We start from the raw sequence: 19,675 nt of genomic DNA, 5'->3' as shown, positions 1-19,675 counted from the left end.
ACAACTAATTCTTTCTGCTATGCACTGTATCTTGGCAGGCACATCTATGCTTTCAGGATTGTCTTCAGTCAGTTCAGTATCTTTCGGTTGCAGCAAGCACTTAACAATTTCTTCTGGTTCTTGTAAAAATTTTTGGCATCTGAGAACCAAGTTGTGTTTCTTGGTCCTCTCAACAGTTTCTGAGTTGCTGCAGGAGCTGCAGGCTCTCAGGTCTTGTTGATCTTGTGTTTCCTATAGGTTCTGGTCTGCAGCATGTTGAGTTGCTCCATAAAGAAAGCAAAGTCATCCTCTTCTTGCAGTTTTTTGGTGGGTTTGGTGTTGCCTGTTGTATCGATACCTGTAAAGTTAATTTAGACACAAGCTTTAGCTTATTCTGCCTTGCCAGTCTGTATTTACATCTACTCTAGATTAATGTCTTAAAACCTACTGGCTGGTTTTGATGTGAATGGAATTTTGTAAGAACCTCCCTTATGATTCCTATTCTAGACTCGCTGATAAAGATATTTAAAAAGTAAAATCAATTCACTAATGTTTCTAAATATTTACTGGACATGTAAAATTCTGAGTTGGAATAGCTGGTACTGACACTTCAAAATTTATAGCAAGATAATGTATTTTATAAAATTGTATATTTTGTGTATTTACAGAATTTACACAAAATATTGTATAAATATATTGTTTCTGATCAAATTGCTTTACACATTACTGTATATCTACAGAAGCAAGTTCTTAGTTCACGCATCCATTCTTCACTTCTGCCACCAGTTAGTCTGTCTTTGCAGTATATGCAAAGTATATATGCAAAGTATATGCAAAGTATCTTTGCTGGCATGTTTTTAATGCTCATTGTGTGATGTAAGGGGCAACACATCTGCTGAACTTTCAGTTCTTCTAATTTCCCCACTGAATTGCAATACTTTGTGACTGACTCCTTTCGATTGTATTTGGATTTCAAAAGGCTAAGGACTAAGATGGTAGAGATAGGCAAACAGCCTACATCTTGTCTCCACCCTAAGTACTCCAGAAAGGGAATGTTCACCATCCTAAAGGAAATGCTCTGTTGGCATCCATCTGGTAGAACAACAACTGTTCTACAGGTCTTTGTGACACATTTCTGTTAAAAATGAATTAATCTAAAAAGGTGGGGAAAATCCACACATAGTAGTGTAGGAAAGTCTAGGTCATTTAATGCCATCTCAGTGTGCCCCACTGAGAAGTTGACCTGATGTCAGACAACAGCTTTAAGCATTGGAGTACCATCTCTCAGACCAATTCAACAACTGCGGCCACCAGAAATGGGAACTTAAAAAAGATGAAGGTGTAATATATTCACATTGTATAAGAGATTTGACAGTGAACTATCATCTTGTTAGGATGACTCGTATCAGGGAAAAAATCAACTCTGAAAAATACAGTGTGTATCAAACAGAGTTTATTGGTTGAAGATTTGAATTGGGACTGACTCTGTCAAACCCTGGTGCACTGGAGTGGTTTCTCTGGGAATATCTTCGTCTTATTTCTGCAAAGTGCACAGGCCCTGGGAACAACACAGCCAGAGAATAACTTCTCCAGAAACTACTGCTCCTCCTGCCAGTATATAGACCCAAGGTTATTTCTTTTGTTCTTTAATTGTCTTAATGATCACTGTCTGAAAAGACAGCATCAAGGGACTGCAAGCAGCATCCCAAGGGTGTTTCAAAATCAAATGAAAGAAAGGCAGTTTAGCTGACAGGTTAGGGAGCTCCCAATGTGACAAAAGCACACCAGGAAATCCTGAGGAACCTAGGACAGCACTAGAAAACTGCCTCTGCACAGGCTGCATTTTTCAAGGACTGCAAGGAAACAAGAACACCAGAGGCAAAGGACCAAGTCTCCTGTAGAAAACAGGCATGCTGCACATGGACAGAGAGAGGTAAAGCAAGGTTTTCCCTCACTTTGTACTTCCTTGAACTATTCTAGTTTCTGCATAAACCCCCTCATGCTATGCACGAAGTTGAAATAGCCTTGGGTAAAGGGACCTTGTCTGCACGAGATGCCCTGTCTGACCAGAGAGCTTCTTCCTTACAGTACTTTCGATTGCCCAGCCCTTCCTGGGTGGCCTGGCTAGCGATGGGGAAGAGGATAGGCCTGTTAGAGAGCTCTCTGCTACTTTCTCACACGACCGCTCCTTTCCTCCTTTGCCATCGCTTCGCATTGGGCACAGAACTCCTCCTCGGGGCGGAGTGTGGGCCGGGCGTTGCCGGCCGCTGATGGCTGCTGCTGAAACGGGCCACTTGAACGTGAAGAAGACAATTCCCCGAGATATCAGGGCAGTGCCCATGCAGATGTTTGCATTTATACATATGTCCTAAGGGTGCCAAGAGGTTTTGCTCTGAGGCGAGCACTTCGACCATCTCTCCGGGGACCGCCAGTCCTGCAACAAGATATCAGCCCGGCCGCGCGGCCGCTAGGCGGCAAGAGCTATCTGCACCGCGGCTCCAGGCCCCTGCCGCGGTCCCCGCCCCGCACAGCAGGGGGCGGATGCGATGGCTCCTCCCTCCGCGGAGCCCTGATTGACTCCTACCCGGGCCTGCCCTCGGTCGTGCCAGTGGCGGCGGGCTGTGCTGCGGGGGCGGGCGGGCGCCGTCATGCGATTTCGGGCTAAGATCGTTGATCTCGCCTGCCTCAACCACTTCAGCCGTGAGTTTGCCAGGGCGGGAGAGGCCGGGCCGGAGGACGGCTGTGCCTGGCGAGCGGCCGGGGCCCTCTTTCCCGGGGCGGGGAGAGAAAGGGCCTCACGGCGCCGGCGGCCCCGGCCCGTGGCGGGCGCTGTGAGGCCCAGGGCTCGGGCCTGGAGGTCTTTCCCGGGGGAGGCAGCTTGAGGCGCTTTTCTTCGTCCGGAGGTGTTTGGGAGTTTCCACAGCAGCGCGAGCTGCGTTTTTGGAGACAGAACGTTTCTCTCCTGTCCCCCTGGGATGAGATGTGTGAAGCAGCTCCTGCTGTAACGTCCTCTTCCTCCCTCAGGTGTAATCAACACAATCGCCAAGTTAGCCAAGACCTGCACCCTGCGCCTTACTGTCGGCAAGCTTTATTTCATCCTCTCAGATAAAGTAGCAAATGGAGGTGTCACTATGTGGTGTGAGCTGTGCCAGGTAAGCCTGAGGAAATGTCAGTAACTACATCGTTGAAACCAGAGAATGCAGTTGGGTCTGGTGTTTGAGGCATTTCTGGTACACGGAGCGCTCACCTGGCATGTGCCAGGTCTCTCACGGCCTGTCTGGCCACTGAAGGCACTCTGTTTTGCAGGACTGTCTTTTAGTTGCACAGGCCTGGTGTTTCTGGCTAGACATCCCCTTTACTTTGGTTGTCACTTCAGTGTAAAGCTTCAGTTTGTGCTCTCCCACAAGGGCCAGCCCACAACTGGAAACAGGAAATCATAACTCACCTGTCATACCCCTTGTTTTGGGGACTGATAGGTGTTAGGGGATGATCTGAAATTAATAGGTTTAGCCTGAAGCAGTGGGCCTTCATGCTTATGCAGCCTGTCTTGATTCCTGCAGGTGATGCCAAGCAGAGAAAAGCTTCCTGTTGCACACATGCAGTTCTGAGCTTTAGTCTGATAGGTGAAACTTGCCCCTCTGTCTTTCTTTTGTTTCATTTGCTTTATTTTATTTCCCAACTTTCAAAAATTGTAGGGGAATTTCTTCGATGAATTTCAGATGGAAGGAGTAGCTGCAGAGCACAATGAAATCTATTTAGAGTTGGTGCCAGACAACCTGTCGAGAGCATTAAAAACTGCCCAGAGTGCTAAGGCAGTGAAGATCAAGTTGACTAACAAACACTGTCCCTGTCTCAGAGTTGCTGTGGAGCTAGTAAGTGCAACCATGCTTTTCTCTTAATTATTAAGAAAACACTCTTAAAAATGAAAGGCTTTGCTTAAGATCAAATAGAAGCTTTAGTAGTCTTTGGTGTAAATCTAGAAAACTAAATAAAGAAAAATCATGCCATTTTCCTTTTCACTGGCCTTTCTTGTCATCATGGTTCCTAGCACACAGAACAAGCTTTGTATTTTCCAAAGGCAATGAAGAGGTGGAAGAAGAATGTAAGCTACATTATTGAAGCACCTTTTTCTAATGTTTACTTCTCTCTCTTCCCTCATTCTCTACGTCTTCTGTGGATTATTGCCTTCTCATTGAAGCTGTTAGGTGTAGGAAGTTTCAGTGCAGTGTTTGACTCTTTGTTTTGCTTTTGATTGCCCTGCCATTCCATTTGAAACTATTGTCTTCTGAATTTTTGTTGTTGTTAACACCCCTTCACTGATTCACTTCTTCAGCAATAAAGAATAGCTTATAGGTACTAATGACTGATACCTCCCAAGCTCTTTATTATTCAGAAGGGAAGTCTGCTTAATAGTGGACTGATAGGAACCTATGGAAAACTAGAACTGAGTGAGACACTCAGTATTTTCCAGAGTGGGTTTGAAAAATTAGAATTCAGAGTTTGTCTTGTTTTTAACTGCAAGAGCATCCTCTCTCTCCCTCAAGCCATCCTTATCAAGCAGCAGTAGGATTGTGACACATGACATTCCTGTGGGGATTATTCCCAGAAAATTATGGAATGACTTCAGAGAGCCCAGTGTGCCAGACTTTGATGTAAGTCTCTGTTTTATTTTCCCTACAGAATGGGGGGGGGGGGAGGGGGGTTGCGAGTGGAATGCTGTTGTTGCGAACTGGTGGGTTTTAGAGAGGAGATGAAAGGAAAGAGGGGAGACTGGAGACTAGAGTTTTGGAGAGGAATGGGACTTAGACTCTATCTTGACAAGAGAGTCCGGAACCTGTAAAAGCTGAGCAGGTGGTTACCAGTTGTTGCTGTGATATTCAGGGTGGAGGAAGGGAGGAGGAGCAAAGGACTAGTATGTCTTTATGCAGGAACACCTCCAACTCACACAAGTTTAGACTGTTTCAGCTGTTTAGGTACCAAGTGGCACAAATAATCTGTTCCTAATCTGTTCCTTCTGAAATTCATAGCCCACCTGACAGATTTATGTATATATATACATATATACACGTTTCTTCCTGATTTTTATATATCCTCTCTGTATACTTTTTGACTTCTAGCAGAGTTTCAAGGACAGGTCTTTGTGCGAACGTACTCACATTTGAGGTTATAGATGTCTGTTATTTCTATAGCTAAGAGTATTTAAATTCTGAAGACAAATGATACAGTAGAAACTTGATGTATTTTGTTCTGTTATTTCAGATTTACACTGATGCAATTCCAGAGATTATTATAGTACTATGGGAATCAGGTTCTTTCCTTTATGGAAATAGTAACTATTAACTGTTCAGTTACACAGCTGTGGGTTCATGTGAGAATCTGATCTACGAAAACCTCGCCTTATTTTGAGCACAGACTTGGGATAGTGTGTCTGAAACAGCTGCTAGAGTGATGGCCTGTTGATGTAATGGGAAAGAGTTCCTCTGTCCCTGAGTCATTTGCCAACTTCAGTTAAATATTGTACACCCTGCATTCAATAGATAACTGAGTTCAAAATAAGAATTGAAGGGAGAAATAAATGCATCAGATTTCCAGTCACACGTGAAATATCTTTGCAGATGGAGTTCTTATGCCTTTCTAGGTCAGTATTTATCTACCAGTTCTGAAAACAATGAAGAACATTGTGGAGAGAATGAAGAATCTCAGCAATTCCATTGTAAGTTAAGGCACTTCAAGCATGTGTCCCACAGATGTTATATTATCTTGGACATAGCATGTTTCCCTGCTGACTCAATTGGTGCCCCTGTGTTATATCTTATTTTGGAATGGGTCAGTCATTGAACTAAAGGCACCTGAAGACTGTGTAAGGGCTGAAGAGAATGATGAGATTTATTTTAGGATTTACACTGAAGAGCTCATTCTGGGCTTCCCAGAAAGTGGTGCTCTTTATACTGAATACTTGAAATAACGTGGCATTGTGTTGCTATAAGCCACTCTTTATAGCAGGTATGAAATTGCGGTCCTTCAGGAAGCTGGAGACTTTCCAGGTGATTTAATTAAAGTGGTGCCTGTTAAGTGAGTCTTGTGTTAGGCATTTGTGTGAATGAACTTTAGGTAAGCCCGAGGTAGGATTTAAAGGATATCTTACCCTTATAACTACCTGAAGGGAAGTTATAGCCAGGTGGGGATTGGTCTCTTCTCCCAGACAGTTAGCAATAGGACAAGGGGGCATGGGCTTAAACTCTACCAGGGGAAATTTAGGCTGGATATTAGAAAGAAATTCTTTACAGAGAGAGTGGTCAGGCATTGGAATGGCCTGCCCAGGGAGGTAGTGGACTCGCCGTCCCTAGAGGTTTTTAAACTGAGATTGGACATGGCACTTAGTGCCATGATCTAGTAAACGGACTAGAGTTGGACCAAGGGTTGGACTCGATGATCTCTGAGGTCTTTTCCAACCCAGTCGATTCTGTGATTCTGTGATTCTGTAGTAGCTGCTGGATGTCAGCCTGTGCTGGCAAGTTTCTAGTGCACTCTGGGTTCCTGGATTGCTGGTGGGCCTATCATTGAAAGAAGCCTTCTGCAGTTGGCCAGAAAAGGGGTTTGTTTGGGTTGTTTGTCTTTTTTAAGGTTTTTGTTGCATACTCACCTTCCTAAGTTCCTTACCTCCTGCTCCAAAGCAGGAAAATAAATCTCTGTGAAACAGCTTTGATAGCTCTAAGAGAGGAGGCAGACTACATGCATCCTCTAAAAGATTTCCTGTTATTAAAGAACAAAAACATCAAGTGTCACAATTAAATATTTGTGCTAGATGCGTCCTCGTAGTAACACTGGTCAAGAACAGTGCTACAAAAAGGGCTTCAAAGTTCTTTCAAACAGTACTTGGCCATTTTTTGTGAGCATTCATCTGTGGACATCTCACATTCTATAGGATATTCTGATTGTGATATGAGCCTCTTCTAAAATTATTGAGACTTCTAATCACAGAAATGTGCTTAGATGTGCTTTAGGAATCCTTTTATCTGCTTGGGGTTTGTGTTATATTGTATGTAGTCTCATGGTTAGACACTTTGTCAGGATGGACTTTGAAAGCTTTCAGCACTTTCCCAGGATTTTTAGCAGTTCAAAGTCCTGCTTGGAGTTACTGTTCTGATGCAGTTGTTATTTGTTTTTGAGTCTTGGAAAGCAACACCGCAACTGCAGGTCAGCTCTTTGTGCATCCTGTTTTCTGTTTGTGTCCATGTGGACTGTGTAGGTGTCTTTGTGTTTGTTGAAAAGCTGGATGGAAATGCAGGAAATCTTGCATTTCTTCTGCTTCAGTCTCTTATTTCTAAAGCCCTTTCTGCAGCACATGGACTTCCCAAAGCCAGTACTTGTTCTAGAAGTACTGGAGAGCAATTGAATTTCTTTCTTTTCATTATATCAGGGAGGTTGGTCTAGGATAATTCACACAGGAATAATGAGAAATACATTTTATAGCTGAACGTTCAAACCATGTTCAAAAAGTACAGTTGAGCTGTGAAGACACTGAAGTGCTTCTGGAAGCTTGTGTTCTGACAGTGCTGCACTTTATTCTTCTGTATTCTGCAATGCAAAAGTGGTTTCCCTAAAATCGAGATTGATTGTATTGCAGGTGATTGAAGCAAACTTGAGTGGAGAAATGAACTTGAAAATAGAAACTGACTTAGTATCTGTAACAACACATTTTAAAGACTTGGGAAATCCTGTTTGGGGTAAGCTTCCCTGTGTTGCTTCTTGTGTCTATCTGATCTCAAGTATACTTAAGTGTGATGCTGATAACAGTACTTACCTTCTGTTAGTCCTTACAAAATAGCATCACGTACTTTGAAGTTTTCAAATGGAACCTTAAAAAGAAAAGTGGCCAATGCCTGTTTTGTGTTTGCAGGAGGAATCTCTTCCAGTATCCTTGACAAGTTTGTAGGAAAACTGGGCTTTCTCTTCCTTGCACTGCTTTTTCTGAAAAACAACCCATATGGATATCAGCTGTTCAGGGATTATCAGCTGTGTCCTTACAGGTGTTGAAACTCCTGATATCTTGTCTGTTTTGTTCTCATGCTCTTAGCATCAGAGGATGGATATCAAAGTTCTGCTCAAGACAGAGATCTGGAAAGCATGGCTGAGGCACGCATAGACATCAAGAAACTGCAGCAGTTGCTTGCTGGACAGCAGGTCAATCCCACAAAAGCATTGTGCAGTAAGTTTATCAGCTCTGTTTACAAACTCCAGTTAAGGAGGAATGTTTGCTGTACCTGTAGTCTCAGAAGAAGAGCGTATCTATCTTCTGCTTTGTCTATTTGAAACTTGCCTATTTTTACTGTACCTGAGGACTTTTAATATTTCTATTTTTAGGCAGTAAGCTTCAGGCCTTAGGTGTTTGGGGAATTAAAAAAAAAAAAGTTTAAAAAGTATTAAGCCGGGCCCTTTATGAGTATAAAGTTGAATACTCAGACAGACTAAACATGCACCAAAATGCTTTTTGTGCAGCTAGTGTTTCTAACCATAGAAACAGTATGTTGTTTCTAGCAGAAGCCTATGCAGGCGTTTATATCCTATTTTCATAACTGTATGCTTTTCCCAAGAACATATGTGTGTTATAGTTTAGTGCAGATGCTAAGAATTTCCCAAGGAAGATTTAAATAATGGATATAGCGTTATAGGCCTATACATTTTGTATTTCCTTTTTGGTATCAGCTTTCATAGACTCTTTAGTGATGCTTCAGAGACCCTCAAGAACTTAAATATTACCAGATGATATGTCTAGTCTTCCTGTCAGAAGTGGTAGAAGCATTCTATTCTTACAGTGGCATTCTGTAAATGTAATTTTGAACTTTTTTTTGGTTGTTTTTTTTTTCTCTTTACAGATATTGTAAGTAAAAGAATTGTCCACTTCATCTTGCTCCATGAGGATGTTTCACTTCAGTATTATATTCCAGCACTTGCCTGAATGTTTTGGAATCTTGGTCATTTTCAAACCTGAGGCCTTTTCCACAAAGTCTGAAAACTTCCGTGAATTGCTGGAGTACCCTCATGTGATATGCTGTTAGATGTAGATATCAGATGGACACTATTTCAACATTTATGAAATTATGCTAAATATCTCCTCATGCAGAAGGCCATTTTCATAACATTATATGTTATGAAAAACACAGCTGTGGGGAGCTGGCATTTCTGAGCATTATGGAGAGCAAAACTGAATTTTATATGTGCTTTTGGGATGCTTTGAGCTGTGGGGAAGTCAACATAGTATTTCTTTTCTTGTTGGCAAACATAAAGGTAGAATTGACCTCTGGAGCTGCTGGTGGGTGTGTTCAGTGTTGTACAATGCAGCTCCAAGTTAAGGGATCTCCAAGCAAGCTATCACACCTCTGTTGAACAGGAGAGCCCTCTGGAGGGTTGACAGATTGGTATTTGCCAGCACAGCCCTCCTGAAGTAGTACTGGGTTGACTTCTGCGATGTATATGGACTTGATCTGTAGCGTGTTGCACAGCGGAAATGTGTCTGAGACAGAGGAGTTTCCTGTGACTGCCGGCATGTAGCAGGACGTAACAGATGCTGACAGCAGCGTATGTGTGTACCTGGTTGGATCTTTTGATCCGACTTGTTCTAACCATACCTATGTAGTTCTGTTAGTGCTTGAACTGATATGTTTAGCTCTTGGCTTGAGAGGATGAGATAAACAGTCTGAATTCCCTTGTTAATGTGGGCAGTGAAGGTCTCTGTGTACAGAATATCATATGAGGACATGTGTGAAAACAATAATTGGTTTGAAATTAAGGGCAAGTTATCTGTGGATCACATTTTTCCCCTTTCCAGATGGAAAGCATTGTACAATCTGTGTCATCATGATGTCAGACACTGTGAGATTGCATTTAAGCTCTGCTGCTGAGCAGCCAAGAGGATGACTCAGTCTTACCTTGACAGCAGTATTGCCCCTGCTTACCTCCTGAGGCCTCTTCATTCCATGTGTGATTGTATTTGTTATCCAGCCATGTTGCACGTAGCTTTTGGTGTTCCACAGGTGTTGAATATCTTGTGAAATTTACTGTTCTAGAAACAGAGAGTCTTTGCTGCCAAAGGGAACTGTGAGTTTCTGCTAGATGGTAATACTCGTCATGGTCAGAAGTGTTAGTGGTTGGTTTTTCTGTTTGTTTTTTGTTTTGTTGTTGTGGTGTTTTGTTTTTTTGTTTTGTTTTGTTTTGTTTTTTTTCCAAGGGGCATTTTGAGGTTAAGGGAACAATTAATTTTTCTGTTCTTGCAGATGTAAATGGTCAAGAGAAGGCTGAAAGAGAGGCAGTAGCCGGGGAATGTTATGCTTCTTTGCCTTCTTTCACCATTTTTATCAGACTAGCCAGAAAGCATATTCCAAATCCTGTTACTTTTCATGGCCAGCTGCAATTACCCCAAAATCTGTGTAAGATGAAAATAGCTTTGAAAGTTTTGGATTTTCTCATTTGAAAAATGCGTTCTGTCTGGCCTGATGGAAATGGATTTTCTGATATAGCCTAAGAACTGGTAATAATGGCCTCGCAGCTATGTGAGCTCTATGATTGCTATTTTTAAAAAGAAATCAGAAATTATAATTGCAAGAAAATGTGTTTTGTTTTTGATTTTTTTTATATAAAAAATAAAAGTGGGAGTAATGCTGGTACGGGTCAGGAGTATGCAGTGAGATGTCCATTTCATATTCTGGAGGCAGGGAAGCTAGAGGGACCAACAGAGGATAAGTCTCCAGCCCCAGTGCTTTCTTACCCTTCCTACCTAAATCCAGCACAAAGATACAGCTCAGCCCTGACAGTCAGTTGACACATACGTGCTGATCAGAGGGAAAATAATACTCAGTTTTAAACCTGCTGTCATCTGTGAATCCAGCTGTCAGAGCCCTGAGGGCAGTGTTGGGCCTTAATGGCCCTAAGCAGCCTTACTAGGGACCCCTGCCCACCCACTGTCCATGGGCCCACAAATCCTATTTCAGCTCAGGCTGTGGCATCCTGTACTCCCCTAAAGTATGTTGTAGGTGGGCCTGGGCCTAACTCTGTTCCTGACACAATGTTTGGGTTTCCTGGATTAGCTTCAAATGGGAGCTATTGCTCTCACCACCTGGTTCTGCTTCCCTGGTTCTGTGGGCCTGCGCTCCAGTTGCATAGGGTTGCTGCCTCACCTGCATTGTGGCCACCCTTTGCTCCTGGTTCTTCCTCACTCCCAGAGCAACCTCATGCTTGCAGCTCACTAACACCAATACTGAGAAGAAACACTTCTCATTAACAGCCCTAGCTGGTTCCACATGAAAAAACAATTGTTTTATGCCAGAAAATTTTTGTTTTGGCTTAAGCCACCAAGACCAAACAGGGTTACCAGCCACTGGTGGGACTACAAAATAATAAGACCATGCAGCTTCTCTCCAACGCTCTTCTAATGCACATTTCTGTTCTGAGATGTTAGAAGTGGCCACCACCTCCAGCAGCTCTGGCCCGGGACTCCTGCACGGCTACTGGAGCCTGGCCTTGGTTACCAGGGATGTGTGTGCCCTGGGCTAAGGGATGTAGCTGCTGCTTTGCCACCAGCAGTCCAATCAGCAGTGAAGCTGAGCTCGTGTCCTAGGGACACACACAGAGGATACTGACGTGGCTGGTCACAGACTGCTACAGACAAGTCATACCTTCTACTCTATCTACATACAGGACCCATGTAAAACAAGCACAGGCAGCCATATCTGCTTCCTCTTCATCTGGCAGAGGTGGGTCGTTAATACAGGCACATGCACAATTCTCTCTTGGTTCCCAAGCATACACACATTTGTATGTCCCTCCAGTGTCCCTGCCCACATCCTGCCCCTCTTACCCTCCTTGAATGTGTTCCCTATCCACTGGGTCATCCAGATTGGTGCTTGCCAGCAAACATGCAGTATTCACACTCGTCCTGCAGGCATCCCATACTCAGGGGTACCTCCGGATATAAGGATGGACCCTTTGCCTGACGAATATCTCAGCCCTGACCAAGGGCTCACTGGCTCATTCAGCTTGAAGGTTGACAGCTGTCACGAAAGCACCCCAAAATGACTCCAAGCAAATAATAAGCTTAAACCTGCTTGAATTCAGAACCAAAACTGAAACCAAATGACAGAAACCAATATAAGTGAGGGTGGGAGGAGTGTAATCCAAAATCAGTCAGCATTCTTGGCAATATTTAATAAACCGCAGGTTTGATATACCAGTTGGGAATATTGTTAGCGTATGATCACACAAGAATAATGATCCACAGCATGTATGTACTCACAAAAAAAGATCTCTCTCCCTCAAGGGTACACAGAAGAAAAAATTGCTTGCCCAGGGCAGGGGGGCAAGCGCTCACTCAAGGATATACCCAGAAGAAAATCACTAACCAAGGAGGAGGTGAGGGCACTCAATCCCAGGAAGCCTCTTTAGATGGTGTCCCTGATCTGTTCACAGTCCTGCTACTCTGAGAAGATCACTCAAATGGGGTCTTCAGTGGCAGCCCCATTTTATAGCCTGGTTGAATCTGGCTGTGGTCATTATGAGTGTGATCCAAAAGCTTCTCTGGACCTGGACACCTTGTTGACTGAGGACCTTGTTTGTTGACCGAGGGTTCCTGCCCCTCAGAAGCCCATTCTGGCTTCCCCAGATGGAGTGTGAGGTGAACATAAGGGGTCACCGTGCCCAGGGGTGGGGAGATGTGGCTGTTGGCACTTAGCAAAGTGGTACTTGAGGACACGCACAGTGGGGCACAAAAGCTGCTGAAGAGCCATCAGCTGCCCTATTGAAGGCTCCAGATCTTGTCTGGGCATGTGCAACTGCCACACCAGCAAGTGTAGACTTCGTGCTCACCCGGTTTGGGGGACAGACACATGTCTCCCTGTCAGCCAACACCAGGCATGTGGGCTGTGACCTGTGGTCCTGCTCCAGCTGCTGCCACCAAGCCCCACATCTGCCTCACTCATGCCAGTCTCCCCCAGTAGCTGATTTTTGGGACACACAGCATTCCCACCCCAGTGGCTGGCTGGTGGCTGGGACCCTCACATTCCCTCCAGTAGTTGACCTGTGGCAACTACACCCCTGATCTGACTCCAGTAGCTGGCACCAATCCCTCTCGTACTATTCCATCCTGTATCTGGCACCTAGTCCTTGCAGCACAGACACACAGGATAGAGAGGGAGGTTATGCAGAGATAGTGAAGAAAGGACTTTGGACAGACTGCAGTGACAAGTGTATTGACTGACCCCTTTTATATGCCTTTCTGCCTTCTTTTTTCCTCCCTTCTCCCACTTGCCCTCCACATTGCCTCATCAGTTGGCATATTTCCACCCAGCCCCTCCAACATGCTGGTCCCTGAGGTTTGCAGCTTTATCAGTTTATCAAGTATCATTTTGCCTGTGTTGTGGGTTGACCCCAGTAGGGAGTTGCTCACTCACTGCCTCCCTTGTGGGATGGGGGAGAGAATGGGAAGGGTAAAAGTGAGAAAACTTGTGGGTTGAGACAAAGCCAGTGTAATAGAGAAGGTAAAAGCTGTATGGGCAAGCAAAGCAAAATTGAATTTGTTCATTACTTCCCATCAGCAGCCATTTCCAGGTGTCCTGGTTTCAGCTGGTATAGAGCTAATTTTCTTTCTGGTATCTGGTGTAGTGTTGTGTTTTGGATTTAGAATGAGAAGAAGTATGTTGATAATACACTGATATTTTGATTGTCACTAAGCAGTGTTTGTGCCAAGTCAAAGACTTTTTAGTGAAGAGGCTGGAGACACACAGGAAGCTGAGAGCAACCAATTGCAGGGTTTCATCATGCATAACGCTTACCTGGGAAGACAAACTCCATGACTCCAAATGCCTTCCCCTTCTTTCTTTTCCTTTGGCTAAGCACAAATGGGATATCTCTTTGGTCAGCTGAGGTCAGCTGTCCCAGCTGTGTCTCCTCCCAGCTTCTTGTGCAGGACCAGCCTATTTGCTGGTGGGGCAGCGTGAGAGAGGTGGCCTTGATACTGTGTAAGCACTGCTCAGCAGTAACTAGAACATGGGTGTGTTATTAACACTGTTTTGGTCACAAATCCAGAAAATAGCACCATATCCTCATATATCCTCTTACTATGAGGAAAATTAACTCTATACCAATGAAAAACAATAAAGCCTGGAGTTTTTTGATAGCCAGACAAGTAATGTGGATGACCAGGTTTGTGTGGTTGTTGTTTGTTTTGCTTTTGTTTTATTTTTCTGGTTATTGTCTTTGTTAGTCCTAACTGGTCACGTTTTATATTTGTGTGGTTGTCTCCTTTCTTTTCCTTATCATCCCAATATAAGTTGTGGTAAATTAGATAACCTTGCTGGAATAAGCATTCTCACACTCCCACATACGCTGCCTCTCTTACAATTTGTCCCTGTATGTTCTTATTTATCGTTTCCTCCTCTTCTTCTTAACCCTTTTTTACGTTTAAAGGTCATTGATCAGATACCCTTAAGGGAGGAGATACTCTTCTTCCACATACATTTTCAATTTTAAATCCTTTCATCCTTATTTTATCAAAACAGAATTTGGTGATGGTTTACCATACAATATATATTGCAATTATTTTAATTTTTAATTGTAGTATTCTGAAAGTATTAATGCTTGCAAGTGGCTGTATACAACTTCTTTCTTGTATCTGTCTGTGGAACTCCCTGGGGAAGTTCTTTAAGGCTGCAGGTGAATGGGAGCATCTGGCTAGTTGGCTAGTTCTGTCTCTTCCTTCAGTGAGCTCTCTGGTGCCAGCTCTGGTCTCCTGTCTCATCACATTTACTCCTGCTGGATGCACACAGGTGTATACATGCTCTTCAAAAACTGTCTTTATTTCCCTCCAACAGTAGATAATTTGTGCTTAATTGTCACTTAGTGTCCACAGAGTACACTGGATGAAGGGCATATATGGTTAAACATGGGGATAAGACTAAATTCTGTAATATGTTTGGCCTAATTCTACTTGATATTTTGTCCAGAGCAATCACCATCTTCCTTATTTGGTCAATGGGATACCAGCTCTCAAAACTGTGCAGTCACAGGTCTATGTTTTAGGTGTTATTTTGTGAATACATTATTTTGCATAAATAAAATACATTTTGAAAATGTTACTAAAGGCTACTGAAGAGTATATTAAGTCACTGACTTATTTTTCTTTTTTGTTAGGAATATTTATTTGCATGTGTTGAATGTTCAGCCTCTTGGTTATCAGTTTGAGTGGTTTTGCTTTGTCAGATAATAAAACGACTTGAAGTGTCATGCAGCACTGAACATCAGACAACACCTAAGCCATGGGCTTGGGTCTCAATATTATGTTATTGGCAAGCAATTGGACAAGATTTTTGCCTCCAATGGCGGAAAATCTTCAAAGTAGAAAACTTGACATAAATTATCTAGTTATCTTGATATTTGCGTTTGAGGTGAACTGTTGCTGAGTTACGCTTCAGGAGAGATTTCTAGCTTCCTGACCTTGTATTTCAGTTAAAATAGTAGTAGTGCAGTAGAAGGCAGACATCTAGCAGATGAGTAATCTGGAATTGAAGATTTTTGGACTGGTGATGCATATGGAATCCTGATGTGGAATCGTTCTTTGAGGATGGAAAATAATAGCAATTTGCCATGCAGCTGTAAAGAGATGTTTAGGAGCAGTCTTGCCAAGAGAAGTGGCCTTAAAACTGTTTTGGTTTTGTGTGCTTGAAAAATTTGAAACACAGGCATAATGTTCCTGTGTATTGTTTTATTATCTGAAAAAAGACCCAGGGTTTAAGGTAAGAATGTGGAGAAAAAGGATTAACATCTGCTAGTCTAAATCACTGAGTTTAGGTCTCTATTTTAGGAGAGATGTGTGATTAGAATAGTTAGTTAAATAGTATGATTTGCATTCTGAAAAGCTGATTGGAGAGGTTTCTTGGCCACCCCTGACCAACACCTGCTGCTCTCTGCTTTCCCAGTTCCTCTCCTGAACTCTCAAGCTGATTAACTTTTTTTTTCTTCATAGCTGGGGAGCTGATTCTGCGTGTTCCTGTCCCTGCCTTGTAAAACCTAGCAGATTCCTTAATTCCTGCTGAAGAGCAAGATCCATGCATTCTTAGGTAATGCCCTGGTGAGAAGATGGAGACAGACACTGAGGGACAGGAAAAACTGCTGTGCTTCTGTGCTAACTTCTGTTACTCTGAAAAGCTGCATCACAAGCTCCGTGGATTCCCTCTGAACTGTGTTCACCTCTGAGGGGCTTTTCCATCCTCTTCTCAGTATCTTCCTCTGATTTGCAGCTTAGATGTGTGTACAAAGGACTTATATGTGTATATTCTGCTGACAGTTTCCCTTCCACTGAGATAGATGTTATTTTTTCCCTCTTCTTAGTGAGAAAAGCCTGCCTCTATACCACAAGGTATTTATTGAATCCACTTATATGCCTGTGCTACTTTAATTTTGCTAAACAAGATACAATAGAAGATTTTTTTGCTCTTTTGCTGAAGGTGATGTTGCTGACCTCTTTGTCCGTTGGTGCATACTTGGCATAGTTGCTCCTGAACATGAGTATGTAGTACACAAGGTTATGTGTGTACTTTTTATACTGGAAGTTTTTAAACTGGAAGTTTGTGCCTTACTTTTAATCCAACACCTATTAGATTAACACCTCTGCAGCTGAGTCAGAGCTTTTGCTTTTTATGTCATTTTAAACTGACAAGTTCCTACATTGCATTGGTATTATTTGGTTCTTCTTCCTAAGGGAATGGGTCACTAGGTTCTTCTTTTACAGCATTCTACCTCCTGTGTCTTCATCCTATTTGCACCAGGAGGTGCTGGCTTGTTGTGATCCCAGTAAAAAAGGCACTTGAACACTGTAAAGTATCACTTAAAATACTATTTATTAAAGGTAACACTATAAAAAATAAGATAAGCTAGTACAGATAATCTTTCATCCCTTCTGATGCTGGGAGCAATAGGTTGTGCAGCTTCAACCAGGCTTCTGACCAGTGTGCAGCATGCTCTGCAGATCCCATCCATGGAAGGCTCATCCCGTTCGGGGGTTCATACTACGTTGTAGTATTTTTGCCTGCTTTCAGTGGGGGCCTCATGCCTCTGTGTGAGTAGAGAGTGGGACATGTTAGACCTTGGCTGATGAATCTTGGGATGTGCCAGACCTGGCATTAGGAAAACGTGTTGGAAGAGTGCTTGAGCGCAAGGGAGAGTTGATAGCCACACTTTCATGCCTGGGCCTGCAGAAGGGAGCTTGTCTTCTAGCATAGAGAAGGGAAGATGGGGCATACCTTACTCAGCCCCCAAACTGTTAGAGTGTTACATAATGTGGTGGTAGGGATATCTTGCTGTAAACTGAAGGCAGGCAGGCAGGCTGATAGCACCCAGTCATGGCATAGCACCCCATCCTCCATCATATCTGCTTCCCACCCAATGGAAGGGTTTTCTCATGTTTTCTGGTGAGGTTATCGCCTGGTTACACAATATTTGTTTTCAAGGGATTAATTAAAAAGAACTATTACTTATATCCCCATCCCTTTTTATTTGGATGAAATGGGTGTCATGGCAGCTGTGCTTCTCACAAAAGGAAAGTTACGAGATAGTGGAGGATCCATCCCAACACAACAAAGTGTTGTTAAATATTAATGTTTTTTTCTTCTAAAGACTCTACTTATTTATTACAATCAAAGAGCTTGAAAACCTAGTGCAGATGTAGTTAACATTCAAAAAAGAGGAGGCAAATAAGAGAAATGTTGAATTTATATTCAACTTATATTGCTGAAGTGCTAGTTTTGCTTCTTTTTTTGCAGTTGTCACGGAGGCAACCCACAGGTCAATTTAAGGGACAACAAGGTCCAAAACCAACTTTTATTAGACCGGCAAGGAACAGGGTTTTAGCACTCCAAAAGTGACTTAAATACAGGTTCGGATATCAGTGGAGGAAATTATTGAGAGGGGCGGTCCACAGAGTGCATGCACGTGGCTTCACTCAAAACAATGCCGGAGCCGTCCCCGAGTCCCGGAGGAGTACACACTTGCCTAAGCACGGTGTGGGATTATTTTTATAGAGATACACGTACTCGCAGTGAGTACGGAAAGTGTGCACTCGCGATTCCGCGAGAGTAAATTTATAATACGCTCGCAGTCCTGCGAGAGTTATTTTACACGTGCAAATGTGCACGGAATCCTACACGTGCTTATGTGGAAGCACGGGAGGAAAATACACTCGCGATTTTGCGAGGGGCTCTCGGCAGCCACTCGCGATTGTGCGAGGAATAAAATACTTGTGCAAATGTGCACGGAAAGAAAATACACCCGCGATTCTGCGAGGATTAATTTTACACGCGCTCATATGGAACGCAGAAAGTTATACGTGCAAATGTGCACGAAAAGTATAAATATACTCGCAATCCTGCGAGAAGTTTTACTTACACCCGTGGCGGCGAGGCAAGCGGAGTTCCCATCCCGGGGAGGGGGGCTCTCGGCGGCAGCATCTTGCTCGTGCTCCGAGAGACCCGCGGCAAAGTGGGCGGAGTCTCGACGAGAGTCCCGTTTTTGTTATCTGATCAGACCTGACTGTAGGCATTGTAGAAGCTTCTCTGCACCCCCCACACTGTCTGTGGGTGCCCCTGAAGCCTTCAAACATCCCCCACACTGGGCGCGGCTCAGTGTGCCTTGGCACTCCCTTCTGCTAATGTCCCAGGAGCCAGGGTGCTCTGGGCCAAACAAAAGAAGCTGTTAGCTTCAAGTAGCAGAGAAAGGGGGAGATGTGCCATACTGAAGGAGGGAGGGGGGGTTTGCATTCTGCCACAGCAGTAGACTGGCTGGGTTGACTGTAATTCTTGGGATTAATTTCAGAGTAGTGTGATTGACATTGATCTATATTTAGATCCTAGTATTGTCCAGAAACATTAATCAAAACAGTTGTTCTGGGTGCAGTTCAAGCTGGAAGTTATTTATGGAGCACAGAAACAGTTTTTTACAGAAGCTTGTAATGTTCTTCTGTCTGTTGATCTTTTGAAAACTGGTGGAAATCTGTCACTGTTGCCATTAGATATTGCCTAAGATATCCCGACCAATTTTGTATCAGACAATGTACTAATTTCCTATTACAGGGCTTTGGTTTTCAAGAAATCTTTACATGTCAATGTTAACTGATAATTTTGATACACTACCAACCTCTGCTATCTTACGTTATTTTAATCTGTTTTTTTCAAAGTATGTCTTAGAGGACCACTGAAGAGGGTGAGAGCATAGAACTCCCTGAACCAACAACTAACTGCTAAGTTAGTAATGAAAAATACTAACTTCCTTTACCAGCTATTTCATTCTGGTACTGCGAGGTTAACACAGAAAATTATTTTCTCCACCATTTCAGGTTCTGTTTCACTCTTGGCTAAATGAAGTTGGAGTCCAGCTGCTGCAGTATTATTTGCTCTGGTCTGAGATTCAGCAGTACTATTTAATTAAATTTCTTCTTATCTGGAACACCCAATATTCTGTCAGGGTTAGGTAACGAGAAGACAAACTTGAAATGTCAAAGGGAGAATTCTAAATACAAACCAGGTGATTTAGACAAGATGTTGGCCTTGTTCCACCATCTGTCCCAGGGACGAGAATGTACTCTTCATCCGTCACATCCAATCCCATCTATCTTGTTCTGGTATGAGCCAATTCTGTGGAGCAACCTTACACAAGC

At 43.2% G+C, this 19,675-nt stretch overlaps 1 protein-coding gene and 1 long non-coding RNA gene across 3 annotated transcripts; one reads left to right on the top strand and one right to left on the bottom strand.

Annotated features, from left to right (window-relative positions):
• Window positions 1-2,212: 2,212 nt before the first annotated feature.
• HUS1 (HUS1 checkpoint clamp component) lies at window positions 2,213-10,643 on the top strand. Of its 2 annotated transcripts, XM_065052168.1 has the most exons (8): window positions 2,213-2,679; window positions 3,004-3,131; window positions 3,675-3,851; window positions 4,524-4,631; window positions 5,618-5,692; window positions 7,607-7,706; window positions 8,057-8,188; window positions 8,856-10,643. In XM_065052168.1, the coding sequence occupies exons 1-8, from the start codon at window positions 2,628-2,630 to the stop codon at window positions 8,936-8,938; spliced, it is 855 nt and encodes a 284-aa protein (XP_064908240.1). In that variant the 5' UTR covers window positions 2,213-2,627; the 3' UTR covers window positions 8,939-10,643. The 2 variants fall into 2 exon arrangements, with proteins under 2 accessions (XP_064908240.1, XP_064908241.1); XM_065052169.1 differs by lacking the exon at window positions 5,618-5,692 and having other exon boundaries at window positions 2,276-2,679.
• A 6,203-nt stretch (window positions 10,644-16,846) lies between these two features.
• Window positions 16,847-18,546, bottom strand: LOC135578504 (uncharacterized). Its single transcript, XR_010470222.1, has 2 exons — window positions 18,409-18,546; window positions 16,847-17,079 (listed from the first exon to the last, which is right to left on the bottom strand). It is a non-coding gene; the product is annotated as an uncharacterized LOC135578504 (long non-coding RNA).
• Window positions 18,547-19,675: the final 1,129 nt, after the last annotated feature.

This window comes from Columba livia, chromosome 2 (assembly GCF_036013475.1).
Source record: "Columba livia isolate bColLiv1 breed racing homer chromosome 2, bColLiv1.pat.W.v2, whole genome shotgun sequence".
NCBI classification, from domain to species: domain Eukaryota; kingdom Metazoa; phylum Chordata; class Aves; order Columbiformes; family Columbidae; genus Columba; species Columba livia.
Note: the sequence above shows the minus strand (reverse complement) of the source record. Positions and strands in the feature narration are given on the sequence as shown.

Excerpts from the sequence above, each read along its gene's own strand:
- HUS1 (XM_065052168.1), top strand. The coding sequence starts at position 2,628 with ATGCGATTTCGGGCTAAGATCGTTGATCTCGCCTGCCTCAACCACTTC. Across the intron at positions 4,632-5,617 it reads CCAGTGTGCCAGACTTTGAT|GTCAGTATTTATCTACCAGT; the intron begins GTAAGTCTCTGT and ends ATGCCTTTCTAG. Across the intron at positions 5,693-7,606 it reads AGAATCTCAGCAATTCCATT|GTGATTGAAGCAAACTTGAG; the intron begins GTAAGTTAAGGC and ends ATTGTATTGCAG.